Genomic DNA, 14595 nt, shown 5'->3' with positions numbered 1-14595 from the left:
TTGAAATTGCAATGTTCGTGGTATGCTTTCATCTTTTACGAAATAGAAATTTGAATTGCTTCTATGCTACCTTAAGATGTAAATTGGGACTTGAGAATTGTATCCACAGCTAACTTTCTGGTACACTCTCCTGGGAACTTTATGATAGTTTGAGGTTCATCACAGATTTTAGAGGCATGGTCATGTTTTCACAACATTTCAGAACTTGCATTTCTATGTTAGTTCTTACTTGCCCTCCCACTAGCCACACAGCTAGCTTGCTTGCTTGCTTTTTTTTTTTTTTTTTTTTTTTTTTTTGGCAGCACCCATGGCATGTGGAAGTTCCCTGGGTCAGGGATCAAACCCACGCCTCAGCAGCCCCCTGGGCTGCTGCAGTGATGACACTGTATCCTTAACCTACTGAGCCACAACGGAACTCCAAACCACATCTTAAATGGTCCAGGGGACAAAGCAGCAGAACAGGATGCCAGGATATGGACACAGTACTTCAGTCATTTCCACTGCTGTTTTCTGCCTTTGACAGTTAAGATACACTTTTTTGTTATGCTTCATCCTCAATGGTAATGATGTTATTTTACTTTCTCCTGGGGGATATTGACAAAGCTTGGAGAGCACTATATCCCTTAAATATATACTCTGCAATTATAGTGCTGAAAAGATTGATTACTATTTGTGAATTACTTTAACTCTGGAAAATATTGACAAAAAATGAGTAGTTGAAATGTGGCTAGTCTGAATTGAGATGTTAGTGTAAAATATACACTGAATTTCAAGGACTTAGTAAGAAAAAAATGTAAAATGTCTCACTAATAACTTTGTTTTCACTACGTACTGACCTGATAATAACATTTTTGAATATATTAAGTAAAATGTTATTAGCATTAATTCCACTTCTTTTTTTTTTTTTTGATCTTTTTTGTCTTTTAGGGCTGCACCTGTAGTATGTGAAGGTTCCCAGACTAGGGGTCCAGTTGGAGTTGTAGCCGCCAGCCTACGCCACAGCCACAGTGACTTGGTATCTGAGCCTCGTCTGTGACCTACACCACAGCTCACTGCAAACGCTAGGTCCTTTATCCACTGAGTGAGGCCAGGGATTGGACCCTGGTCCTCATGGATGCTAGTTGGGTTTGCTAACTGCTGAGCCACGATAGGAACTCCCCACTTTTTACTTTCTAAGTGGCTACTATAAAAATTTGTTACATGTGTGGCTGGCATTATATTTCTATTGGACAGTGCTGATCTAGATACTGTGAGGAATCTTTGTGGGGAAGGGGTTTGGGGAAAAACTTGGACCAAAATGCAGATGGGACGCTCTATTAAGAATGAATTGAAATGACTTTATAATGATCACCTCATGAACTCCACATTTTCTTTCTTTTTGTTCACTTTGAGGTAAGAATTGCTACTGCTATTTGGGCATGTTCTTTCACTTTATTCCATTGACATTGGATATGAAGACAACTTAGTTTTTACAGGATATATCTGTAAGTGGTAGATTTTAACTCAATTCCCCTTGATTATAAGCTCTTTGAAGGTATATCCCATGCTAAGACAGCTACTGCCTATTTCAGTGCTTCACATAAGTAGTTGTCATTATTAGTGTCACTTTATTTTTTTTTTTTTTTAATTTTTTTTTTTTTTTTTGTCTTTTTGCTGTTTCTTTGGGCCACTCCCAAGGCATATGGAGGTTCCCAGGCTAGGGGTCGAATCGGAGCTGTAGCCACAGGCCTATGCCAGAGCCACAGCAACGCGAGATCCGAGCTGGTCTGCAACCTACACCACAGCTCACGGCAACGCTGGATCGTTAACCCACTGAGCAAGGGCAGGGACTGAACCCGCAGCCTCATGGTTCCTAGTCGGATTCGTTAACCACTGTGCCACGACGGGAACTCCTCACTTTATATTTTCATTCTAATTTTTCTATTACAACTCAGGCAATATTTTATCCATGAGCAACTTTTGCATAATTTCAGTAGAATTGCTGGATCTGGACTTTTCTTGCCTGCTATTTAATGTAGTATAACGCATTTTACTCTTATATAGTATTCTTGAGACATCTTAGTTTTTTTATGATTTGACTGGGTAATCTTATTTGCAAGGTATCCTCTTTATTTCCTGCTCATGGGTTCTTTTTTGAGAATGTGTGATTACTGTTGCAGAAGATACTTGAAATGGTAGCTTGGGGAAATAACATAATAAGAATGAGATTGTAAACCGTATGAAGCAGTATTTCCCTTGACAGAAAAGCAAGGATATGTCTATTTTCAGAGATGAAGGCTGGCTGTTTTTCTAGAGATGGACACTGCTGTGGGACATAAAATCATAAATCATATAAATGTCTAATGAAATGAATAATCTTTTTTTTTTTTTTTTTTTTTTGTCTTTTGTCTTTTTTGTTGTTGTTGTTGTTGCTATTTCTTGGGCCGCTCCCGCGGCATATGGAGGTTCCCAGGCTAGGGGTTGAATCGGAGCTGTAGCCACTGGCCTACGCCAGAGCCACAGCAACGCGGGATCCGAGCCGCGTCTGCAACCTACACCACAGCTCACGGCAACGCCGGATCGTTAACCCACTGAGCAAGGGCAGGGATCGAACCCGCAAGCTCATGGTTCCTAGTCGGATTCGTTAACCACTGCGCCACGACGGGAACTCCTGAATAATCTTAAAATAGAAAACTACAATCAATAGCATCGTACCAACAAAGTTTGATTTCTTTAGATGGGATTAATGTCTGAAGCTTATGGCAGATTTAGGATTTTCCAAATTGTTACACTCTGAACCCAACTGGTCACCTCTAACAGTGGGACAGAGCTCCTGAGAACACCCATTCATTTGCATCACCAATCAGGTGTTCAGTTACTGACCACCAGCTGTATTCTGGATTTGGGGCCTGTTTAGCTAGTACCAGTGAGCCAGAGCTACTCAGTCAATACTGAGATAATCAAGAAAACCCCCTTGCCCTGCAGGCTGTATACCTCAAAGAGGACTAAAGCCTCTTTGTAGCTCTGAAACAGCAGCTAAAATTTGACATGGCTAAATGCCCACTTCTGTTGATCCAACCACATAGGAATTTCAGTGTATCATTGTTTAATTGTCTTAGAGGTGGAAAAGGGATGTAAGACAGGAAAAGTAAAATGTGACTTTTGTGTTACATGTGAAGATGTGGGTTTTTTTCCCCTCTAATAGAATGCACCCCTATTTAGCCAGCTGGCAAATATCTAATTTTGGCAGGGTGGCCATCAACTTAGATTTTCTGTGGCTTTCCCAACTTTCAAACACTTTGTGCCATGTGTCTTGATTTCATATTAGAAAAACAACTTCTGCAAGCTGCCTTCCTGTCAGCCTCTCTTCCCGTATCCTCTACCTCCTGCTGCATGGATTAACTGCCATTGCTCCTTTCTAAGGCCAGCCTTCCACCTGGGTTCTGGATCACGTGCCCTCTCACCTACTCAGGAGCAAATCTCACTTCATCCTCAATCTTTTCTTTCTACTGGATCATTCTCATCGACATACAGACTTGCTGTTATTTCTCCCCTCTTAAAGAAGACTGGAACAAAACCACTCAAAAATCCTCCATCCAGCTCATTCGTTCCCACCCCCTGCCAGCCACTGTCCCATTTCTCTGCTCTCCTCTCTAGCAAAACTATTTGAAAGAGTTGTATGTTTTCACAGACTCCAATTCTTCACTCCCATCCTCTCCATCACCCCATGCCACAGCAACTGCTTCCATAAGGGTCACCAAAGACCTCTTTGTCGTTGGATCCAATATTTTGGTTTGTTTATTTGGGAGTTTTTATTTCTTAAAAGCCAATTGGCAGCTCTTGACTTGATTTGAAAAACTGTCTTCCCCGGCAGCAGCATTTGACTTCTTTAAATGATCCCTTTCACTTGGCTTTCTGGACACTTTGTCACTGGTAAAGCCTTCTCAGCTTTGCCAGTGACAAAGTGGTAAAGTTTTGTGGTGACTCTTCATCCTTAAGATATAATAAGGACCGGTGGGGGGAAGGGGAGACCTGCAAAGCAGTATAGTGGTTCTGAGCTTAAGTTGTGGTACATGATACTAGAAAGGTAAGCAGGGTGCTTACTGTGGAGAACCTCACATAGCAGAGATGTTCTTAGAAGGATGTCAGGCAGAAGAGATAACAGACACTTGTGTGTCTTAGAAAAGCCATTTTATGCATTGACACTGTGTAATAAACTACTTTGGATTATTACAGATAATGTAGCCAATTTATTTGAACCAAAAAAAAAAAAATGATCAGAGGAGTGTTTTGGTTCCATTTAGCTGATATTTTTGTAAACATTCTTAAAAATAAAATGATATGTGTAGTTCCCGTTGTGACTTAGCGGTAACGAACCTGGCTAGTATCCATCCCTGGTCCCCCACTCAGTGGGTTAAGGATCTGGCATTGTCATGAGCTGCCATGTAGGTGCTGTGGCTGTGGTATTGGCTGGCAGCTGCAGCTCCAATTTGACCCAGCTCTGATTTGACCCAGGTGTGGCCTTAAAAAGATTTAAGATAAGAGAACTGATTGTCTTTGCATTTGGGAATGGAAGTGCTTAACCAAAACGTAGTGTTCTAAAAACATTTTGGGAGAGGCAGCGACCATTACTCATAGATCAGTCTCAAATTCTGTACTGAAGCTTTGCTTTATTTATTTGTTTATTAGCCTCAGGCAACTTTTTTTTTTTTTTTTTTTTTTTTTTTGTGCTTTTTAGGGCCGCACCTGCAGCATATCAGAGGTTCCCAGGTGAGGGGTTGAATTGGAGCTACAGCTGCCAGCCTGCACCACAGCCACAGCAGCACAGGATCTGAGCCGCATCTGTGACCTACACCACAGCTCGTGGCAACACCGGATCCTTAACCCACTGAGCGAGACCAGGGATCAAACCTGCAACCTCATGGTTCCTAGTCGGATTCGTTTCTGCCGCGCCACAACGGGAACTCCAGACAACTTTTAATTTATCTTTTTCACAGACTCAGCTCCAGATGACTTTGTTTTTTAAAAAGTTCATGAATGAATAAATTAAAGAAACCATCTTCAAAGAACAAAGTGAAACTTTAAAAATACTAAAAGTTCTGAAGACAGTTTCAGAACTGGAATTTCAAAAACAATGATTATAACTTTGCAAGTTTTTTGAAAGGAACAACACTGGTTTTTATGCTTTCCTGTGTGATGGTAAAAAAAAAAAAAATTTAAGTCGATTACTTTATAATCTACATCTTGAGGATCTAGAATCGTACGTGGCCTGTACGATCGTAACCCTGCAGTAGTTTTAAAGTCATTCCATTCTTCTGGAAGAAACAAATACATTGTATTTTATAGGTGGTTATGGAGCTACAGCTTTAAATATGAAACGTGATCCTTTACATATTAGAATCAAAGGAGAAGAATTTCCCCTGACTCTGGGTCGAGATGTGTCTGGTGTGGTGATGGAGTGTGGACTTGACGTGAAGTACTTCAAGCCTGGAGATGAGGTGAGTTTTCATATTCCACTGTTCCTTTTCATATTTGCAGATTGCATTCTAGTTCTTTTGGAAATATATTCATTATCATTGACCTTTTTTCTTTTTAACAACTCTACTAAGCTTTTTTGGTACCCTCATTTTCTTGGCTCTGTTCTTTGTTCTGTTCTCTGGTTCTATCATGACGGCTTGCTGTGCTTGAAATCTAGTGCCTAAGAATTGCAAGACTTTAAGACATATATGATTGGGACTTTTTTTTTAAAGTCTTAAAATGACAATTTCAACTTTACTGGTTAGATGGTTTTAAAATAGCTAAAAGTTGATATGATCACCTGTCCCTTCTCACATCGAAACTTTTATAACAAGAAATTAAGAAGTCAGCTCATAATAATAGCTAGTGCTGTTCTAGTTATTTTTCATAAAATAGCTCATTTAATTTCTATAAAGTAAGCACAGTTAGGTCCAGTTTACAGGTGAGGAGGTCAAGCTCTTAGGAGGCCCCACAGGAGTAGATGGTAAAGCCAGGATTCAAGCCTAGAGACTCTTACTGTTACTCTAAATAGTAAATATAGCAGAATTTACTGGTATCTCCCTCCAACGTGGTTTGACTTGGTTAAATCCAGAACCATACTAAATAATACATGGGTATCAGGTGAAAATAACTCTTGCTTAGTGGATTGCTGACTTGTGCTTTTTTCGCAGGGTGGAATATATATTGGGGAACACTCTCATGCTTTACCTTGATTAAAAAGATCTGTTTCTAATGACATTGTGTATTTCAGGTCTGGGCTGCAGTTCCTCCCTGGAAACAAGGCACCCTCTCAGAGTTTGTTGTAGTCAGTGGGAATGAGGTAACTCACCAGCTCTGTGCTGAAATGCCATCAGAAAGTAGAAAGACTGATGCGTATTTCTGAAATAATTGGTAGTTTTTTGAGATCGGGTTCAAATTTATGGGTAGTTTTGAAAGAGCTGATAGAGAAAATAGGAATTTTTAAAAGATTAAAAATGTATTGGATGTCATTTAAATAACATTGCCTGGCAAAACGATGATCTTTGTCTTGTGGAAGAGGGATTTGAAGTGAGAACTCGAAACCCTGCTGTGTTCTTGATTTTACACAGTATAAGTAGGTGAAACCAAATAATGCCAAAATGGAGCATACCGATTCATCATAAACAGAGGCATGAAAGTTATCAAGCTGTTTCAAATAACTTTCAAAACAGGAGGCTAATCAAATACAGTCAGGAGGCCTGACAATTTAAATAGCAGGAAAGGGGTTAATATTGAAACTGGCTGCAGAAGGGAGAGCAGGCAAGGAAAAGAGGGTATTACTGAGGTTAGAAGAAGGCTGGAAAGATTACCTGCCAATAAATGGGAGTAAAGAAACCGCTGATCACAAAAAACAAATTGAAGTATGTTTATATGAGGGCTTAAAGTTTATTCGGATTTATTTCTGAGTAACAACTCACAGGATTATTGAATGTGGTCTGTTTATGAAGAGTTAAGTAGTTGTGCTGATAATGTAACCTATAAACCTGGCTGAACCTCTGCAAGGGAGCTTGAGTCATTTGGAGAATATTTCTCAGGGATAGTCTTGGAGTAGGGTTTGCCATATGAGCCCTGAACCTGGCAGAATGTTACATCTCTGGAAATAGTTGGATTCCGATGAAGATAAATGTCCTTAATTGTGTTCATAGGTTTAAAGTCATAGCTTATTTTTGACTGTTGTCTTCAAATCTAGGTCTCTCACAAGCCCAAATCACTGACTCATACTCAAGCTGCTTCTTTGCCATATGTGGCCCTTACAGCCTGGTCTGCCATAAACAAAGTTGGCGGCCTCAATGACAAGAATTGCAGAGGAAAACGGTAAGTATCAGTGATGGCATCTAAAACCTCCTTCTGTCCTTTGGTAAGGTCTTTGCAGTAAATTTGTCAGAAGCGTTAAAACTAGGATCATTTACATAAGTGAAGTTGTGCTAACATTTAAAACAATTTCCAAAGAACAGTCGTATCACTTTGCCCTTTTTTAACCTCATTCAGTTGGTTCTTAGCTCAATCAAATTGAGAATTTAAAAGTTGAGGTATGTAGATGGATGTTAGGAGTCTGAACCTTCTAAAATGATGCAAAATTTTTTTGTGTCAGTTTCTGGGAAGAAGATCCATAGCTTTCATCAAATGCCTAAAAAGGTTAAGAATCACCCCCTTTCAGTTCTTAAAGACTGATGTCCAGGTACCGGTGTTTTTCCTACCTCTGCTAGGAGTTGCTCTCACACTTGCAAATTTCTATAAAAAACATATGTAAAGAGATTGAATATTCTTGAGTTCTCTCAGGCTCCTTTGGTCAGTTCTGGTACTTTAAGGACCTGAAGGTGTGCTCGTTGAGTTTGCAACGGCACAGTGAATGACAGTGTCTTAGAAGTTCTTATTCAGATCCTGCCGCTTCCCAGCTGAGTGGCCAACCCAGGCACTTTGGTGTTTCACTTTCGAGGTTAAATGAGATAACACATATAAAATCAACAGCACAGGTTGTGGCCCATGGGAGGCACTCAGGACATGGTTGCTACTGTTATTAGCAATGCAACTACTGTATTCTTTGTGTTTGAGAAAGTTGGCGTCAGAGAGAAAACTGACGATTTTCTTATTTGGTGAGAAAACCAGGTCTTCAGAACCATTTAGTTATTGTGCTGAAGGAGAGAACTCTAGGTTGAATTGTAATTTTTTGATTACTAAGGATTGTGCCAGAAAAATAACTGAAGTCTGTGTCATTCTATACTCTCGTTATGGAACGTTGCACTTTATACCTTTAATGTGTTGGGTTATAGGGCATTGAATTTAGTGGAAGCTTAATAGCTGTATTTCTGAAAGCAGTGTAAAAGCTATTCATCTAATGAGGTGCTACACTTCATCGTAGAATTCAAGGCAAATATTTACTCTAAAGGTCAACTCTGTTTATTTTTTAAGCTTTTGGGGCTTATCATTCTTGAAGTTGCCATTTTGGTCCAACTCTGTTTAAATTAAATTAGTTTGACCGTGTAGATTTTTCTAATAGTTTGTCTTAGGTAACCTTGCAAAATTCTTATACAGGAGTTTTAGACATTTATTATTAATACTGTAGGCCCTGCGGTGACATTGATGCTTTGTTTTTTATTAAAAACATTAGGCTTTCTGGGCCCTCATGACTGTATGTGTGCTTTGCATAAAGAATTCTCATTCCTTTTGCTGGTTCCAGCTCTTCAGGCATACTTTTTTAGTATTCTGTAGAAAACGAGTTAGAAAGAAATCTAGATGTGTCTTCTCTTCTCAGTTTATTGTTGGCTATGAGGACTTTTATTTATTTATTTCTTTTAGGGCCACACCCTCGGCATATGGACGTTCCAGGCTAGGGGTTGAATCCAAGCTGTAGCTGTTGGCCTACACATAGCCACAGCCACGTGGGATCCAAGCCACATCTGCAACCTACACCACAGCTCATGGCAACGCCAGATCCTTAACCCACTGAGCAAGGCCAGGTACTGAACCTGCATCCTCATGGATACTAGTTGGGTTTGTTACTGCTGAGCCACAACGGGAACTCCTGTGGACAGTTTTCTTGGTATTGTGTTATCTTCTATTTAAGCAGTAATGGCTTGGGGCTGGGGAGTAGAGGTCTGAGTCCCTCCCTTTGCTGTGCTACTAACTAATCAGGTGACCACACGCCTGCTTTTTTGGTCTCTGCTGTTTCCACGAAGGTACTGAGTGTAGGACAATGTAGGTGGTTACAAGAGCCTTGAGCAGTGGAAAATTTTATGCTGTATAAAAGTAATATGTTTTCTTGAGTTTGATCTGTTCATTGATTTAGCCACATGTTAACCCCCCGGGAGTGAAATCCACCTTAAAGAGCCTCACTGGCTCACGTCACGGACATGTGTCACATTTCCGCATGCGTGCTGACTCAGAGGATGCCTTTGCTCAGCCCATGGTGCTCTAGGAAATTTCAGTTTACTGAAACTATTACCTGTCGCTGGTGAGAATGCCCTCATTCTCCAACCATTTATTTGTGAGAATGCCCTCATTCTCCAACCATTTATTTGTGAGAATCACATGAGAGATGTGAGCACCTTAAAATACTGTAAAAATACTTATACATGAAGAAATTACTATTATGGTGGGATCTTACTAACTTATACTCAAGAGGTTCCAGGGTCCAAAGTACCTGTTTTCAGTTTGACTATCCTTTGTGATTGGTAGAGTATACTTGGGCTTCTCTAAGCAATAATTATTCTTTTTCTGTTAGCTCTTGGCATTAGGGAAGTCTTTAGTCTGCACAAGGCAAGTCAGTGTTTGTCATCAAGGACCCATGGTCTGTTTCGCTACCTGGTTAATCAAAAAAACCTAGAACAATGACAAAAATACCCATTAGTACCTTGGAAGATTTCTTTGTAACCAACAGCTTTTTGAGATTAAGACAAAGCTTTCTTTTCTTTTCTTTGCTTTTTTTTTAGGGCTGCGCCTGCAGCATATGGAAGTTTCCAGGCTAGGGGTTGAATCGGAGTTGTAGCTGCTGGCCTACACCACAGCCACAGCAACGCAGGATCCGAGCCGTATCTGCAACCTACATCATAGCTCACGGCAACGCTGGATTCTTAACCCACTGAATGAGGCCAGGAATCGAACCTGCGTCTTCGTGGATGCTAGTCAGATTCGTTAACCTCTGAGCCATGATGGGAATTCTGAAGGCAAAGCTTTCTAAGGCCTCCATGGTGTTTGCTTTTTCCTTCTTCATTATAATATTTCTGCAACAACTGTGTATTAGTGAACCAAAGGGATAATTTAATGTTGATGTCATGTGTCATTTTGCCCACATTTTGGTATCCCTAGAAAAGTCAAATGAAATGATTTTCCTGCTTTCAGCCCATCCATAGTTTCTTCATGATTTATCCAGTGGGAATGTATAGATAACTTAGGGCTCTCAAGATGAACAGAAGTTTTTAAAAAAGTAGTTATACCAGGTATTTTTTGGAAAGGGTTCTATCTAATGGTTGTATTTATTGGTACTGTCATGTTCTGCCTGAAATTCATCTCTTGCTGGGAAGTTATACTTCACTCTGTTTGACAGAAGTATTAGAAAGTGTTAGAACTTGAACCATTCCTCCTCCAGAAAATAAATTTCACTTTTAAATTGTATATAAATGTGAATGGAAGAATGCTTTTTTTCACTGTTTCTTGAGACTTTATGACAGTAGAATTTTGTCATGTAAGTATAAATTAAGTGTCTGATTAATTCTGTTTATAAAATTAGGCTCAACCATAAAACACTGGCTCCCCCCACCATATGCTCATATCAGTAATTACAAGAGCCTCCTCCTTTCAGCTGCCTTCACCAGCCAGTCCTTTGTCCACCATCACTAGCCACTCCCACCACCCCTGGGGACTTTGGGTTTTCAGGTGCACTTGACTAGGTTGTAAGGGGGTTGGGGGTGGGAGGACCCTCCCTCTATTTACCTGCTTGAAGAAATCGGGGGTTGGGAGGGAGAGGAGTCTGGGCGTTGGCTCGGCCTGGCCAGTGTCACGCAGATGGCCCTTGCCTCTACCCCCACCTGTTTTCCTGGGCTCAGAAAAGGAATTAGTAGAAAAGTCTTTCCTGGCCTCCTGTGTTTTACTTACGGAGAATGGTTTTCTCTCCTCTATAAAACACAAACTGCCTTGAGCTGTTTAGGAGTTGTTCACCCTTCAGCACACCGAAGCCTTGCTTCCAGCCCTGCCTCAGCTGCAGGTGGCCTCGTGGAGTCAGAACCTACAGTATTTTCCGGTTCTTACTGTTTGACCTCCAAAGTCTCTGGCAGTGTTGACCACTTCCTTCATGTTCACTCTTTCCATGGTTTCAGGGACACTGGACTCCCTTAGTTCTTCTTGAGTTTTTAACCAGTTCTTAGCATGTTTAAAGGCTTCCTTTCTTCCCCCAGCCTTTGAACTATTACTGGTTTCTCCCACACCGTCTTCCCTCTCTCTCCCGGGGTTAGCTCATCTGCTCCCGGCTTCTTTTTCTATTTTAGTAACTTGCAGATCCATGTCTCTAAAACAGCCTCGTTGCCTCTCTCCTCAGCTCCAGTGAGATGCCCCCTCTGTGTCTGAAACTCAGACTTACTCACCACCACCCTAAGTCTTCCTCTGTATTCCTAATGTCCTAATGATTTCCCTTAAGCCCAAACCTAATATTGTTCCCAAACCCTGCTCTCTCCCTTTCTCTGTGTAACTCATCATTGTCCATGTCATATAAATTTTAGGATTATTGTCAAATTTGGAAAAATATCTTCCAAGTTCTTTAACATATGAGCTGTGAGTCCAAGGAGTCTCATGTTTGCTTGTACAGTGAATAAACCTAAAATACTGTTGCATTTTGACAGCCTTCATTAACTGGCTTGTTGAGATCTTCCCTGTAGTGGTGTTGAATGGCAGAAAGAATACAATTTAGTAACCAGTTTAGTGGCCTTTATTCAGTGAAAGACAGTCCATGGATGAGGGGAGAGCAGGGCCTCACAAGCACAAGGGCTCTCTTCCCGAAGGAATTGGGACAAGATGGCATTTCATAGAGTTAGAAGCAGGGTGATGGGCTGGGAGGTCGTGATTTCCCTATGAGGCTAGCAGGTCCTTTTTTTGGCTTTTCTAGGGCTGCTTCTGTGGCATATGGAGGTTCCCAGGCTGGGGGTCTAATTGGAGCTGTAGCGGCCGGCCTATGCCACAGCCACAGCAATGCAGGATCTGAGCCACGTCTTTGACCTACACCACAGCTCACGGCAACATCGGATCCTTAACCCACTGAGTGAGGCCAGGGGTCGAACCCACAACCTCATGGTTCCTAGTTGGATTTGTTAACCACTGAGCCACAACAGGAACTCCTAGCAGGTCCTGTTTTATAGCGAAGTGTGAGCCAACTCCCTCTGAGTTGGAGGATTGGGATTGGTGCTAGGTTTCATTGACAGTGGGGCATTTTCTCTAAGTGCAGGCTGCTTTAGGTTAGACTTGTGACACTGGCCAAACCACTGGGGCAGCCTCCTTTTTGTGGGTCCTGTTGCACGAAATAACTTTATCAGTGATGTGTTGTTTTTACAATGTCTTTTTTTTTTTTTTTTTTTTTTTTTTTGCTTTTTAGGGCCCTTGGCATATGGAAGCTCCCAGGCTAAGGGTCAAATTGGAGCTACAGCAGCTGCCGGCCTACACCACAGCCACACGGGATCCAAGCTGCATCTGTGACCTACACCAGAGATCACGGCAAGGCCAGATCCTTTACCCACTGAGCAAGGCCAGGGATCAAACCCACGTCCTCATGGATCCTAGTAGGGTTCATTACCACTGAGCCACGACGGGAACTCCCTACAATGTCTTTAATTGAAAGAATGTTCTACAGACTAGCTTCTGGTTCTGTACATTTCAGACCTTGTTCAACCATGTTTTGCCTTCCCTGCTCATGTTCTCTAGCGCTAGGTACCATGATACTCAGTTTTCTCATGATAAAATGTCATGATACCTTGTGTTGACTCGATGGGAAGTAGGAGAATTTTTGGAAGGCATTCTGGAACCTGGACAGCCTGTAATAACGCTACACAGAAATTACTATGAATCACATCAGTATTTTCCATTAAAACCCAAAGCAAATATATTTCCAAATCAAATCTAGTGTCACCTGGCAAGAGAGGAAGTGTAATGGAGAGGAAAGTAGGAGTGGAAAGAGACAGCAATTTTAACTGATTGTGGTTAGTAGAGGAGGAAAAATAATTTTCCCTCTACCATTCTTTGTTCTCAGCTGAGACCTCAGTAATAAAAGATAAAGAAAACAGGAGTTTATTAACTTGTGTCCCTCACATATACCTGAGAGATATTCAGGGAACAATGAGCAAACTCACAGAGTTAGCTTAGAATTCAGGCTAAAATGCCATCTTTAGCTCAAGACAAAAGAGAAGAGTGTAAGCAAGGCCAGCTGTGGAAAGTTTAGGAGGAAAAGCAGGAATAAAGTTCCTTATGCAAATTTAAGTTGGTGCCTTCTCCTTTGATAAGGGTGTAAAACTTAGCTGCGGGGGTTAACCCTTGTCCTTCCTGGTAAAAAGTAGAGGAAGCAAATTTCTGGCCTGCTCTTAGGCAAATCATGGGCACTTGTATCTACTTCTGAGCTGCCTTTAGCTCAGAATAATCCTTATGTCTAAATGGTATATTTTGGGGTGCCATCTTTTTCTACCCTTCATTAGCACATCTTTTGCAAGTTTTAGAAAAGCATATGTCTGTTACCTGAAAACTCGGTTCATTCTTTTGGTGGGTAGCAAGCCAGGATACACAACCAAGCCAAAGATCAGGAGAAGGAAGGATTTCTTATTACTTGGCAGCACGTAAGGAGAACCCTGGGGTTCTTTCCCAAAGCCGTGTCTCCCCAAACAGCAAAATTGGGGACATGTTTAGCTAAGAGAATGTACATATTTATGAAAGGGCTTAGAGGGTGCGTCCAAGCTTTAACTGATGGATGTCACGAGGGTCAGCAGAGGTCAACAGCATCATCGCTTAGGTTCCATCTGATCTGGTGGTTGAGCCCTTCTTTACAACTGACATCTTTGCTGTTGTTACTTCTCTTGCCTGATAACAGTCACTTGTTTCTGCATTTCTTTTTTTCCCTTAAGATGGTTAATTACTGAGACCTGTTCAAGGGCAAGCATTGTGGCCACAAAATGTGGATCCCTAAATGGCTTCTTCTGTCAGGAAAGCCGTGTCTGGTTGTCTTTCTCTGGGGACCCCCTCCCCTGTCTGCTCACATGACCACTCATACATTGCTGGGGCTCCAATCCAGGCCATGAGTAAGTGGAAGGCCTGAAGCTTAAGCTTTACTGGCTCCATAGGGGAGGAAAAATATCGCTTTCTTTCCTCCTGGCTGGGGCCCTGTAACAAAAGGCAGATAAATTAACCAGAGAAAAGCATACAAATTTATTTATTTGTAAGTTTTATGTAACGTGGCAGCCTACCTAAAGAAATGAGTACCCAAGGAAATAATTAAACTTGAGCATTTTCTTTAAATTGAAGTATAATCGACATAAAATATTACATTAGTTTTAAGTGTACAATCAAATACATTACAGAACAGTTCACGTCCGATAACCATTTTTAACCATACAA

The 14595-nt window shown here is 41.2% G+C and overlaps 1 protein-coding gene across 11 annotated transcripts in view; it reads left to right on the top strand.

The window, feature by feature from the left end:
- RTN4IP1 (reticulon 4 interacting protein 1) overlaps positions 1 to 14595 on the top strand; it is a 52867-nt gene that overhangs the window by 1338 nt on the left and 36934 nt on the right. For 7 of the 11 annotated variants that reach the window (XR_014806586.1, XR_002343677.2, XR_002343670.2 and 4 more), the window contains exons 2-4: positions 5326 to 5477; positions 6248 to 6316; positions 7205 to 7329. Coding sequence is in view for 4 of the 11 variants with exons in the window: in XM_003121325.5 (XP_003121373.1) it covers positions 5326 to 5477; positions 6248 to 6316; positions 7205 to 7329 (346 nt within the window). In the remaining 7 variants the exon portion in view is untranslated. The remainder of the gene's footprint in view (positions 1 to 5325; positions 5478 to 6247; positions 6317 to 7204; positions 7330 to 14595) is intronic. The other 4 variants (XR_014806588.1, XR_014806587.1, XM_084961797.1 and 1 more) reach the window with 1 other exon arrangement.

The sequence above is a fragment of the Sus scrofa genome, chromosome 1, assembly GCF_054392235.1.
Source record: "Sus scrofa isolate SSC_HxYL_T2T_F1_AM1 chromosome 1, Sscrofa_HxYL_maternal_Yorkshire_Landrace_v2.0, whole genome shotgun sequence".
NCBI lineage: Eukaryota > Metazoa > Chordata > Mammalia > Artiodactyla > Suidae > Sus > Sus scrofa.
The sequence above is the reverse complement of the archived record's forward strand: the minus strand, read 5'-3'. Positions and strand labels throughout refer to the sequence as shown.